This window comes from Mustela putorius, unplaced genomic scaffold (assembly GCF_011764305.1).
Source record: "Mustela putorius furo isolate JIRA1106 unplaced genomic scaffold, ASM1176430v1.1 tig00001451_pilon_pilon_pilon, whole genome shotgun sequence".
Classification (NCBI taxonomy): domain Eukaryota; kingdom Metazoa; phylum Chordata; class Mammalia; order Carnivora; family Mustelidae; genus Mustela; species Mustela putorius.
The window spans coordinates 1,650,012-1,663,424 of record NW_025421748.1 but is presented as its reverse complement, the minus strand read 5'-3'; the positions used below and the strand labels follow the sequence as shown (position 1 = coordinate 1,663,424).

The following is a 13,413-nucleotide window of genomic DNA, read 5'->3' as shown; positions in this document are numbered from 1 at the left end:
GGAAGCCTTCAGCTGTGTGCCATGTGAGGACTGAGAACTGGCTGTCCATTTAGCCCCATGGAATCATCGGATTCTTTGACAAGAAGAGCGTCAGTGGGGGACTGAGAATAAAAGCCTGGGTTGGGTTTATTCAAGAGAATATGGGAGGAGAGGCCTTGGCACAGTAAATGTGGGCCATTCTTTGAAGATCTGTAAAATAGAAGAGAACAAAACAGCCATCACGGTGGGGAGATGCAGGTCAAGGTTTTTCCCATACAGCTGGGGTATAAGTATAGATGTGGGTGTATATGTGGCTGCTGGCAGTGACTCAGGAGAGTGAAACAGTCCAGAGAAAGAGGAAGAGTTGCTGACTGACATCCTTAGTTAGGCCAGAGAAGAGGTCCTGTGTAGAGGGGCCAGCCCTGGAGAGGAGCACAGAGGTTTCCTGTGGGGACTGGGCAAGTTCTCTGCTGCTTGCTTCTGCTTTCTCAGTGAAATAGGAAGCACAGTGTTCGGGGGGAGAGTCGAAGTTAGAGAGGAAGATGTGAAAGTGGCAAAGCAGATGCACTAGGGAAGTGGGGAAGGATTGCTGGGCAGCATGAAGAGCCCCCTTTTAAGTTAGTGGTCATGAGTTTCAGGTGAAACCAGCCTGTGGGATTGTGTCCTTTTCTCCGTCTGTGCTCCGCTGTCTCGGTGGAGATGAGGGGCCTGGGGGGAGTACAGGATTGGGTTGAATGCACAGAGGGGAGAGAGTCAGGATGGGTCCAGTCATATGCCCGGGAACCAGCCTGAGTAGGACAAAACGAAGACGTGCTGAGCAGGAGAGACCGTGAAGAGACTGGAGGGTGGATGGATTTTTAGGTTCAGCTGCAGCTGAAGGATCGGCCAAGTCAGGGTCTTGGGGGACGTGCCCTGGAAAGACAGGAGGTGGAGTCAGAGAGTAGAGAAGCATGAGATTGTGGAGGGTGTGTTCATATTAATAATAGGGTCTGGGGCCGTGGTTCTCAGCTATGGGTAGTTTGGCCCCGAGAAGCTGTTTCAGAGTCTGGGGACATTTTTTTATTGCCATGGCTGGAAGGGGAGAGGATGCCACTGACATCTAGTAGAGGTCAGGGTCAGTGCTAAACACCCTGTTCTGCAGGGACAGCCCCTGAGCAGGGAGCAGGGCAGCCCGGTTTTCAACAGGGCCTGGGGAAGGATGTGGGAATGAGCACATCCTTCTGTATAGAAGCTGGAATAGGCCTGAGGATAAGAACACAGGGAGAGAGAAGATAAACAAAGAGGCTGAGGCTTTGGAAGGTTCATTTTAAGACTAATGGGCTCTCCAAGAGCTGGGGCAAGGGTGGTGCTGCTGAGAAGGAGCGAGCCAGGGATGAGAGGGTGTTAACTAGGTCTGTATGGAGCCGTTTTATTTTATTTTATTGGAACTGCGGATTGGCCAGAGTTGGAATTCCGAATCCTGGCTGTAAGAGCTTCCTGTCCTAATCAGCCCAAGAGTGACCTTTTTTTTAAGTCACTTGTTCATTAACAAGTGATATCATTAAGTCTGTCTTAGATTGTCTAAAAGCCACTTGGGAATTTGGTTTTTCTTTATGGTCAAAATTCAGTGACTGTAAACTCGGACCCTTGGCCCAGTTCCATCTCTGAATAACCTCTCAGGTGTCAGATTTTGCACGCCAGCCTTGAGGGAGGGATCTGGCCGAAGAAAACCCTTGAGGAGACCTTTATTAATTGGCCTTGTAGATTGGCTTCCATTGCAGTGCTCACCACTGTGGAGAAAACCAGTCAAAATGACGCAGCGTAAGTAAGGGTTATAAACCAGTGCTGCTTCCTGGAATAACCTGGTCAGATGGCCTGGTCTTGTGCTTTGTCCTTCATTTTGAACTCAGATGCCTTGGCGTGCTTTTCTGCCTACCCACAATGGCAGGGAACGTCTTTTGTTGGCTTCTTGTTTGAAAGAAGGGCTTGTTTTGAGGTTTGGACCACAAATAATAATCCATTGTTCTCTGTAATAATAATCCACCCTCCTTAGCAGAAAAAGTCTGCTTGATGCAGTGTGGCTATCGGTTGATTTAAGAGAATAGCCGAAAGTGCCCATTGTGTCCTGAGAATAAACATTTGGAAGACGGTTGGGAGGACTGGGGGAGGACTTGCTCTCCACGGCCGAGAGTCCTGGTTAAGACTCAGGAAGAAAACGTCCCGCGCACGGTCGTCAGGCCTGGCTGGTAGACAGTGTCCTTCCCTGTTGTGCTCATCTGTTAGGTTGAAGAAGAATCGGGACACTGCGGGTACGGATTCTTCCCAAACTGTTACCTTAAAAAATATCTTTATTTGGAAGATGATCTTTTCTATGTTAGCTTTAATTGGTTTCATTTTTAGGCTAAATTACTTTCTTTGTAACCTTCATTTGATCCATGAACATGTCTTTTTTGAGTGAAGATTATTTTATTTTAGCAGCAATCCGTAAAATTCTTACAGTTGGCTCTGCTTACAGATTTGAAAAAAGGAGCTATTTTTATATTATAAGTGATAGACATTTTAATGACTATTTCTGGGCTTAGGCTAACTGCATGAACTCAGTGGGTGAAGTGAAAATGTGACCCAGCGTGTGCAGCTGGTTGTTCTATGGCGTGCAGAAACGTAGCAGTAGATAACGGTTTCACTAAGGAAAGCAGATTGTGTTGTGCATATTTTCGCCTTAAATCCCTTAAAGGAAAAAAGGTCAGTTAAACAATAAACTTGGCTTTTTTTTTTTTTTTTAAGATTTTGTTTATTTATTTTTGCAGGAGAGGGAGAGAGAGCCCGTGTCCACAGTGGAGGAGGGCTGCAGGGAGGGGCAGAGGGAAAAGCAGGCTCTTCACGGCTGGCTCCGGCCTCCAGCCCAGCGGAAGGCGGACGCTTCACTTTCTGGGCCACACAGGGGGCCCTGGCTTTTTTTTTTTTTTAAGATTTATTTGTTTATTATAGTGCAGGGAAGGGGAGGGGCAGAGGGAAAGACAAAAACAGCCTCAAGCAGAGTCCCCACCAATCGCCGGGTCCAGTGGGGGCTTGATCCCAAGAGTCCGAGACCCTGACCTGAGCTGAGCTCCAGTCCAGTGCTTAATGACTGAGCTACCCAGGTGTTCTTAATATGGCTCTAAATGAAGCGATACCGTACCCAGAATAGTTTGAATTACATTAAATATAGAAGATGAGAAAAGTTTAGTGTGATCATGGTTGAAATTTAACAGGTAGAACTGTTTAAAGAAGTGGAAAAAAACATGCCCTCAACATTATTAAAAATAGACCATCAGGGAAGCAACCAAGATGTCCTTCAGGAGGTGAATATCCATAAATATATCCATTATTCAGCAATAAAAAGAAATGCTATAAAATGACATGGAAGAAACTTAAATATTACTAAGTGATAGCAGCTAATTTGAAAAGGCTACATTTGGGGGCACCTGGGTGGCTCAGTGGGTTAAAGCCTCTGCCTTCGGCTCAGGTCATGATCTCAGGGTCCTGGGATCGACTCAGAGGGGAGTCTGCTTTCCCCTCTCTCTCTGCCTGCTTGTGACCTCTGCCTGTCAAATAAATAAATAAAAATCCATAAAAATAAAAAAAAGGGTACATTTGCTGTATGATTCCAACCAACTTTGTCTCTGGCAAAGGCAAAGAAACAGTAGGAAAAAATGAGTGGTTGCCAGGGGCTTGGGACAGGGAGGAGACAGTGACCAGGCGGGACACAGAGTTTAGGGCAGTAGAAGGATTCTGTGTTTGACTGTCATAGTGGATACATTGTCCAAACCCATGAAATGGGTAGCATAGAGTGAGCCTTAATATAAAGGTGGGCTTTAGTTAACAATATTGACTCATCAGTGGTCCAGTGTACTACACTAACAAAAGATGTTACTAATAGGGAGACTTGGACGGGGGGAGGGAGTGAGGGAAGAGATGGGAATCCTCTGCTTCTTGCTCATCATTTCTGTAAGTCTGGTTAATTTTATTTATATATATATATATATGCATATACATATATATATATAAGATTTATTTGACAGATCACAAGCAGGCAGAAAGGTAAGCCAGTGGGGAAGCAGGCTCCCTGCTGAGCAGAGAGCCCAATGCGGGGCTCGATCCCAGGACCCCGAGATCATGACCTGAGCCGAAGGCAGAGGCCTCACCCACTGAGCCACCCAGGCGCCCCAAGTCTGGTTAATTTAAAAGAAAACATAGACATTAGGTATAGCTGAATAGTGAAAAACAGGAACAAAGTCCTGGGCGGTCAGCAGTTCACCCTGCTTGCGGGCAGTGCCTGGCAGTGGAACATTCTGCCAGACACGCGTAGTCCACGACGGCCGCAGATGTGCTGTAGACCTCGAGTAACTCTGCTTGTCTTTGCCGTCTTCCCTCATAGGTCAGCACGGTGGTACGCGCTAAGTCTGACTCAGCCTCTCTTTGGTCTTCTCTCTCCAGTGGCCACTGGCGTGCCAGCCTTGGAGGTGTATACGCCAAAGGAAATCTTCGTGGCAAATGGGACACAAGGGAAGCTGACTTGCAAGTTCAAGTCCGCGAACACCACAGGCACGTCGACCTCGGTCTCCTGGAGCTTCCAGCCAGAGGGGACCGACACCACTGTGTCGGTAGGAATGCTCACATCCTCCTGCCGAGCCTCCCTCCCCGCTTCTCCCCTGCTGTCCTGTCGTGAATGTACGTTCTCCGAAGGCCGGTTCGCTTCCCCAAGGGCTGTGCTGACAATCAGATTCCAGGGCCCTTCTCTTGCTTCAGACTCTCCGGGAAGAAATAATTCAGCGTCCTTGAAATGCAGTTCTTTCCTTGGCCTTGCGCAGGTGGCACTGCCCCCTCACCGGCCCCTGTTCTTCTCCGTCTCATCCCCTTATGGGATTCTCCTCCATGGAGCAGCTTCCGGTCGACTCTGCTGACCCATCCTGGTTGATCATCCCCATTTCAACTTTCATTTGCCCCATTTTTATTTGTATTTCTTTGAACTATTCCTGTTTTACACACACACACACACACACACACACACTCCTTTCTGATTTAAGTATGAGGGTTTTTATTTAGAGTCCATCTGCTTCCACGGCAGTCGTGGGCCTTCCTGTGCAGCAGGTCCTCAGTCGTGTGCTCTCGCTCTGGAATAATTGGGGGTAGGAATAGTCCGGGGGAGGGGGGACTTCAGACTAAGGTGAGTGGCCGAACAGAGATGAGCGCCAGAGAGCTGACAGGAAGGTTCATCTGTCAGCAGCTGAGTGCGGACCAAGCAGTGTGGTGATTCCACGTGGACGGACCGTCTGGTTCTTTTTTTAATGTACTTTTAAGACATATTATTTATTTATTTGAGAGAGAGCATGTAAGAGAGCACAAGCAGAGGGAGGGTCAGAGGCAGAGGGAGAAGCAGGCTCCCTGCTGAGCAGGGAGCCCAACGCTGGGCTCCAACCCAGGACCCGAGATCATGACCTGAGCTGAAGGCAGACGCTTAACCCACTGAGCCCTCCCGGCACTCCGGCCCCCCTGATTCGTGTCTGCAAGATGGGGACAAGCAGCCCTCCCCCTGGGGCTGCTGTGAGGGTCGCAGAGGATTGTCACGTCAAGTGCTTGGGACCGTGTCTGACTCCTGAGGGGCTAATGTGCACAGTTTGTCCTGTTTCTGTGGTTCCATCTGCACATGGACGTGCTCTAGCGGGTCTCCCTTTTCAGGGTGTCAGTACTCAGCAGGGACAGAGTGTGCTGCTTCTCTCTAAGATAAATTCTGCGTGATGATGGGTTACATCCCCGAGCACCCTCTGGAGGCTGTGCTCCTCGCACGCCTGTCTCATCGCCTCCTCACCCTCGTGAGGAACATGTGTGTTTCCCACTGCAGACTTGGGGGGCATGGGAAACTGCTCAGAGGGTCGTGACCTACCCCATGTCACACCAAACAGGCGGGAATTGTTCAAACGCTCTTTTGTTGCCCTCTGGTTGCTCTGTTATTTCCACTATGTCTCCCTTCACTCAGAGGGAAACAATTTGTTTTTTTTAATTTGTTTGTTTGTTTCGTTTTTAAAGATTTTATTTATTCAACAGAGAGAGACCACAAGTAGGCAGAGAGGCAGGCAGAGAGGAGGAAGCAGGCTCCTCGCTGTGCAGAGAGCCCGATGTGGGGGTCGATCCCAGGACCCTGGGATCATGACCTGAGCGGAAGGCAGAGGCTTAACCCACTGAGCCACCCAGGCACCCCGAGGGAAACATTTGTTTATAATGTTTACTGTCTCTAGGCTTTAGGGATTGCTTCAAGCTGTGTCTCTCAGTCTTATTATTCATTATCCCCTTCCTACGGAGTGTCTTTGAAACATGCTTTCCTAATTTCTGTCCTCCTTCTATGAAATCTTGAGACCACAGATACACTGTTAAATCTGTTTTATATGTAAAAAAGAGTAGCTTTTTTTCTTATTGTTTTCTGTCCTCAGAACCAGTATTTGCCCCCCGTGGTGAGAGGTGCCACCCCTGTTGAGAACGCATGGTTTAGAAGCTCTGGAAGCTGCTATTTGGTCATCTGTGAAGTGGAGAGATCTTTTTTTTTTTTTTTTTAAACGGAGAGTCTTTGTGCAAAAAATGTACCCTTGATGCCTTTCCTGAAAGAACAGAGTGACTGCCTGTCCATTATCTCTAGATCATGAGCTCCTGAGGGTCTCCTTTGGGAGCCGGCGGTATGTAGAGATGACTGGAGCCCTGGGAGTAAACTTCAGCCTGAGTGGCTTCACTTCCCGACATGCGATGTCGGGAAAGCTGCATGTTCACTGTTGAATTAAGTCTCCAAAACAAGACCTGTTGCTCCAGGTTGGAATATATCACACCTGACTTCCAAATCCTTAAGTGGACCTATGTCTTCCGGGATTTTCATTAAAAAGGAAGCCGCCCTTGATGTTATGCCAGAGAAGGAAGGCAGGCTGAGGTCAAGTCCACGAGTGCAGATGTTAGATAACTTACTCCCTGGGTACAGCTGGGGGTGAATGTGCGTGAGTTTGCGTAGGAGTGAGTGAGGGCAGGAGTCATGCAGACGTCCGGGGGAAGCGGTCTGCGTCTTTATGGGAACACGGCCTCGCTGCAGAAGATGCTTCCCACAGACGCAAAATGGAGCACACATGAGTTTACTCAAATGAGTCCAAACCTGTGAGGGTTCCCCACCTGAAGTCTTCGGTAAGAGTGGGTGTGAGGGGCATCGTTCAGTCCACGTTCCTTCTCACCAGGAAGACACCCAGTGGTAATAACTTTCTCTCAAAAAGTCGGCTCCATTTATGCTCGAGACAGTCTTGTCAAGTGGCTTCAATCAAGCAAGTCTACAAGACTTACTGTGGAGAACATGCTGTGTTCATTAGCGTATTTAGCTGAGCAGTTTATACTTACACACCACCCTGATCACAGGCAATTCCTGAACGCTTAGCTGTTGATACAAGATCTTTTAACTCAAAAGCATCAGAATATGTTTAATAAGATGAGCTGGTTGCTTTGGTTTTTATAGGTTTCCCCTGCGAGTAAGGAGAAAGAGCTGCTTGGATCGAAGCCCAGGATCAGGAGAGATCCCCGGCCCCTAGACCATACCTAGCTTCCAAGGTGCTGGGCTTAACAAGGCTTCTTTGAGAAATGAGTTCCTTTGCTAAAAAGCAGGTGTGAGGAAAGTTAGCTGAAGGCTGATGTTTGAAGAGAAGTGAGGACATCGGCGTATCTGGGCTTCCTCTCACACACCCGTAACATTTCCCTGGGAAACCAGTACGTAAGAGGGAGAAGCCCATCAGATTAACTAACTGCTCTGTGATATTAAGGCTTTACCTGCTTCAGGGCTTTCTAGAACTAAGTGGTAAACTTTGTGAATTCAGACTGAAACCTTTGGATTCACAGTCTCTGTCATGGTGTGGTCACTGGCTCTGAAGGGTCAGATGGTCCTGACTTTGACTTTGGGTCCACCCCCTGTTGTCACTGTGACCCTGAACAGATGGCTTCTTTGAGTCTCCTTTTCCTTATGTTTGAAGAATGGGCAGTAATCACTCCACCAGTGACATATTGAGAAGATTTGAGATGATATACGAGTTTATGGCTTCAGCTGAAATAGTGTCAATCCCTGTGCTTTCTAAACGCTGGTCTGGCTTCTGTCCCATAGCTCAGTTGTCATATGGAGTTGTATGCCTTTCTCTATGAAGTCTTTGCCCATTACGGCGTGTCGGGTGCCTGCCTGTAAGGAGAGCTCATGTGTCTTTTTTCTCTGGTTGCAGTTTTTCCACTACTCCCAAGGGCAAGTGTATCCTGGGAATTATCCACCATTTAAGGACAGGACCAGCTGGGCTGGAGACCTGGACAAGAAGGACGCGTCCATCAACATAGAAAATATGCAGTTTATCCACAACGGCACCTATATTTGTGACGTCAAAAACCCTCCTGACATTGTTGCCCAGCCGGGACACATTAGGCTCTATGTCGTAGAGAAAGGTACTTCCCTGAGTGTTTTGGCAGTGGTAACACAGTCCCCTTTGTCTCAGGTTCAGTTGAAGAGCAGGAGTGACATTTCCGAGTATGTTTGTCTGCAGTTAGGTGCCCTGCCCCTATGTACCTCTGGATGCGAGGTCGGGGAGCCCCTGCTTCTCCAGCTGCTTGAGCCGGGTTCCCCATCTGTATCCTTGGAGCCCACTGACCCAAATTCAGGAATGTCCTTCTTCAGTATTAATTGGAAGAAAGACCGAACTCACAGTGGGTGGAAGGGGTGGGCCGTGGGGAAGAAGGTGAGTACAGCTTCCATGTCCTTCGAGGGAGAGTTTCCACATTTGCAAAAGCAGGACAGTGTTTGCCTTCCCTTTCTTGGAAAAGAAGCAGGAAATGCAGGTTCTGCATTTGGTGTCTCCTTTGAGACAAAGTCTGCTTTGTTGGAGAGCAAATTGCGGTAAATTCGCAGCCCTGGAATTTCTCTGGCTTTAGAGCATCGGGAGGGAGGTGTGTGTGGCAGACGTGCCTCACCCGTGCCTCCTTCACCCGTGAGCATGTGCACGTCGTCAGTCAGACGCCAGGAGCTCATAATGCGGACACTAAAGAGGCCGTGGAAGCCCCTAAAGCACTCACTTAGTGATTTAATAAAACCCTGCTTCTTCTCTTGGTAGCAAAGTACCTTAAAACGATTTTGTTCTTTCTCTCCAGAGGTCTTGCCCGTGTTTCCGGTTTGGGTGGTGGTGGGGATAGTTGCTGCTGTGGTCCTGGGTCTCACTCTGCTCGTCAGCACGACCCTGGCTGTTCTCTACAGAAGGAGAAACTCTAAACGGGATTATATGGGGTAAGAAAAGCTGCTTTGGGGGCGGGGGTAGGGTGGGGGAGAGGTTGGGGGAAGGAAAGGAATTTAAAAAACGTGAATGTTTTTGGAGAAAAAATGGTGAAGTATTAGCTACTGTTTGCTTTCACATCGGAGTGGGGGAGTGTGTCCCTGTGTCCCGCAGGGGCCAGCGGAGCGCGGAGGCCTGTGGGTGAGCACGGGCTGTGCCTCCGCCCCGCTCCAGAAGGCCCGTCCTGGGTTCGGTGATCAGCACGGCTGTCGGCAGCCCCCTGACCACAGTTAGGACTGCGAGGCCACGCACGTTCCTTTCCCGCTCTGAGTGTGGTTTGAGTCTCTGGTAGTGGTCTCATGAGGCTCTCCTTTGCAGTTAGGTGAAGATGAAACGCTAGTCTCAGAGCACGGCGCTGACGGCTGCAGCGCTGTGATGGGAGGGCTTTCCCGCTCTTCCTGCTTGGTGAGCAGTTTTACTGCTTTGATCATTCTCAAATGCACGGCTGGACTCTTCTAAACCCGGCTAGTAAGAGCTGAACAGCAGAGTGTACGAGCAATAAAGAGAAGTAGATTGTCTTTTTGTTTATGGCTTCGGAAAGAGAGTACCTCGTAGCAGAGGGTACGTGTCTAACTGAAGGACCTTCTCCCTGGCTCCAGCTGGACAGGCAGCCCACGCACGCTAGGTATGACTCCCAGGGTAAGACCAAGCGGAGGCCAGGTTCAGGCTGCAGCACGAGCCGGGCCTCCTGTGCACGGGCTTGCCGGCAGCAGCCTGAATCGGGGATTGTGCTCCGAGAGGATGGCGTGCGCCGGACCCCCGTGCTGCTGGACGGTGGGAACCCGGCTCCGCTGCTCTGGTCTTTAGGAGTGCCGTGTTCTAACAAGTTTGAGTGTTCAAATTCAGATCTTGTTTGCTTGGAATGCTCTGTCCTGCTCATTCTGTCTTCCCCTTTGCATGGTGAGTGCTTTACGAAGACCTGTGACTAGAGGGCTGGTTTTCAGCGGGAGACTCACGCCGGGTGGTGACTCGCCTGGGTCTGTAGCTCTTGCTTTGGGGCTCAGAAGGGGGCAGAACTGTGCCTAGAATCCTGCATGGCACCGTGAATGCTGCTTTTCTTCTTACTGTGGTTTTTTCCCTCCCCTGCTCTTTCTGCCGTGGTGTGCCGGGATCAGATCCTGCTTATCTGCCACTTCTTAAGAAAAGCTGACGTAGACGACACCCTGGGACTGTGGCAGGGCTGGGGTCCTCTTCCACCCCCACTAGACACATGGTAACTAATCACACTGCCGTTGCTGTTAACATCGACGTGAGTGTGTGTTCCGTCCCTCGCCCTTGTCGACAGCTAACCCGCTAGCTCTGAGCTAACCCGGCAGTTACTGCGGTTTGTCCACGGATACGTCCTGTGTTTGCATGGGCCCCTTGTTGAGTGTACCATCCCCGGGACCTGGGCTGTCAGGGTTCCTAGAGGGTTTGTGCATCGGAGTATGTATGTTCTTCGTGTGGAGCGGCGGTGCGTGTGTGGTTGCGTGTGTGTGTCCGTGTTCTTTCATATGTGAATTGTGGTGTTGGTGATTGAGACCCTCTTTGTGTCAGATCCCCGGACCATTTTGGTTTGGGGTCAGAGCTCAGAGCTTCCTGTTTCGGAGAAGAGCGCCATTCCTGTTCCCTCTGGGTCTTAGTAACCACACTTGAACGTGACCCCCCACCCCACCCCCAGTCCTGAGAGTTGCTTTAAAAAATGCATCATAAAGGACTTACGCTCCGACAAGTACCACTAGGGAATCCCTAATGAGTTTCCTCCTGCAGTTACTCTGCCTTTATTTATGAGATAATGTTCGTTCTGAAAGACCCCCAGAGGCCTGACCAAGTTCAGCCGGTGTCATGCGACATCCCAGTTTCTTAGTGTTCGTGACCTCCTGGGTTCTCTGGTTGGGCTGCAGCCTTCGTGGGGAAACTGAGTCTGGGGAACTATGGGGCGGAAGGAAGGAGGCGCGCCTGGGTGCGGGTCTGGTGACTTCTGGAGCACTCAGCAGAGACCTGCCTTGGGCCACTGGCCGGAAGGCTGGGCTTGCTCGCCGAGGTGGATGACAACAGAGGGAAGACACAGAGCAGCGGAAGCATACGTGACCCTGAGAGCCAGAGCCCCCTCAGCAGGTAGCATAATTGCAATGTGGGGCCAAGAGGTTGCGCCACGCTGGTTTCTGTGCACACACAGTGGGTTCATCAACTTGAGAGAAGTAGTGTCAGGGACGAGAAACAGCCTTGAGTCTGTGACCATTTTGACCCTCATCGTTCTGTTGTGTTGTGTGTTATCTGCTGCTTCATCTTGTCATCACTTGCCTGTCTATATATTTTTTTCCATTTATTTTATTTTCTTTTTTTTTTTACATTTGTTCTCCAAACTGCCAACTCACCAGCTGCAGTACGTCAGAGAGCGCGTCCCCACTTAAGGAGGCGCCACGGAAGTCGCCCTCCGATGCAGAGGGTCTGGTAAAGAGCCTGCCTTCCGGATCCCACCAGGTAATGGCTAGTTGCAGCTCTGACCCCCCGCTCTGCGTCCTGGCACTTTCCTGGTGCCGGAAACAGTACTGAGCCCTGCGGCAGGAAAGAGAGCCACCCGGGAAGGGGGAAGCAAGAGCTGGCTGAGGAGGGCCACGGGAACGCGTGGAGAAGGATCCGGCCTGCAAAGGGTTCCACCGTTTAGATTGTACTAGTCATGCCGCTCCTCTCGGCCCGATGAAATTAGGGGATGGCCTTGTCAGATGTAATTCCTTAACTGCTTAAGGAAACAAGTCCAGTGAACTAAATTATGCTTGAGGCACCTGCAAGACAAGGAATTAGCAGGAAAAAGTGATATTCTTGGTATTGAAAATAAAACGGGAACCATTATTTTGTATGAGTTCTCTAGAAGAATCTGAAAGTAAAGATGTGTGTGAGTAACCGGTAAGCTTGATGAACAGGGCACGGCGTGGAGGTGGACTTCGTATGGAAAGCACAGAGGAGAAGTAACTGTGATTTGGAGCTCAGCATGGGATCTAGCGTCGTGCTTGATAATGTGTTCCGGCTGTGTTGTTGGGACTCTAACTGCGGCACGGCAGAATTCCAGAGCTTAGGACCAATTCTGTCCTTCTGGGATAGAAAGCATTCTAAGGAATTTGGCCAATTCCAGTTTTTCCCTGAGGTGTTTTGGAGCTCCAGTGGATTTAAAGGGAACTGAAGGACAGAATGACAGTGTTCTGTGGAGGGTGATATACTCATGCTCTTTTTTCTTTTCTTTTTTTTTTAATTAATTTTTTTTAATAAACATATAATGTATTTTTATCCCCGGGGTACAGATCTGTGAACCGCCAGGTTTACACACTTCACAGCACTCATGTTTCTTTTTTTAAGATTTTTTTTATTTCTTTATTTAACAGAGAGAGAGATCACAAGTAGGCAGAGAGGCAGGCAGAGGGGGTGGGGGGGAAGCTCCCTGCTGTGCAGAGAGCCTTAAGGGGGCTCAATCCCATGACCCTGAGACCATGACCTGAGCCGAAGGCAGAGGCTTAACCCACTGAGCCACCCAGGTGCCCCACCATGCTCTTATTCCACAGCTTTTACTGAGGCACTGTGATGGTCACTCCCTAAAAGCACACACCCGGCAGTTCACAGAACTGGGCCTAAAACTCAGGTTCTGGCACATTCTCTGTCATATCATAGCATCAGGGCTCATGACTAATTCCTAGTCTGTCTCTTTCAGAGAACATACTATGTCTCAGATACCTCAGCTCACAAATTTGGGTTGCAAATGGGAATAGGGTTATGAATAAAGGCTTGAGAGTTAGGCATAACATCTGAAGAAGGCTTGGAAACTTTTTCTTCTGCTTTAAGTGCTGTGGGCATTGCTTACCTGTTCAAAACAAACAAGGAGATAAAAACCAGAATGGTGTTTGGACATTGGAAAATGAAACAACGCAGTGTGGTACTCTGATCCCTGAGAGAAAGGACACAAAGAAGAGGAGCCCTGTGACACTCTGAGCTTACTGCCTTGAGGCAGTTCCCAGACGGCAGTGCTGGGAGGGGAGGCAAACCGGAATTCAGTTGTCTCGGTGAGTTGAGGAGCAGAAGTCAGTATTTGGGGAGGCCAAGGTTTCTAGGATTTATGAAGCAAAGT

General features: G+C 49.3%; 1 protein-coding gene across 6 annotated transcripts in view; it reads left to right on the top strand.

The window, feature by feature from the left end:
- Positions 1–13,413, top strand: part of MPZL1 (myelin protein zero like 1) — a 53,371-nt gene that overhangs the window by 30,181 nt on the left and 9,777 nt on the right. For 4 of the 6 annotated variants that reach the window (XR_006608882.1, XR_006608881.1, XR_006608884.1 and 1 more), the window contains exons 2-5: positions 4,435–4,601; positions 8,226–8,439; positions 9,139–9,271; positions 11,678–11,780. Coding sequence is in view for 2 of the 6 variants with exons in the window: in XM_004779268.3 (XP_004779325.2) it covers positions 4,435–4,601; positions 8,226–8,439; positions 9,139–9,271; positions 11,678–11,780 (617 nt within the window). In the remaining 4 variants the exon portion in view is untranslated. Of the gene's footprint in view, positions 1–4,434; positions 4,602–8,225; positions 8,440–9,138; positions 9,272–10,432; positions 10,531–11,677; positions 11,781–13,413 lie in introns of those variants that run through there. The other 2 variants (XR_006608883.1, XM_045087789.1) reach the window with 2 other exon arrangements.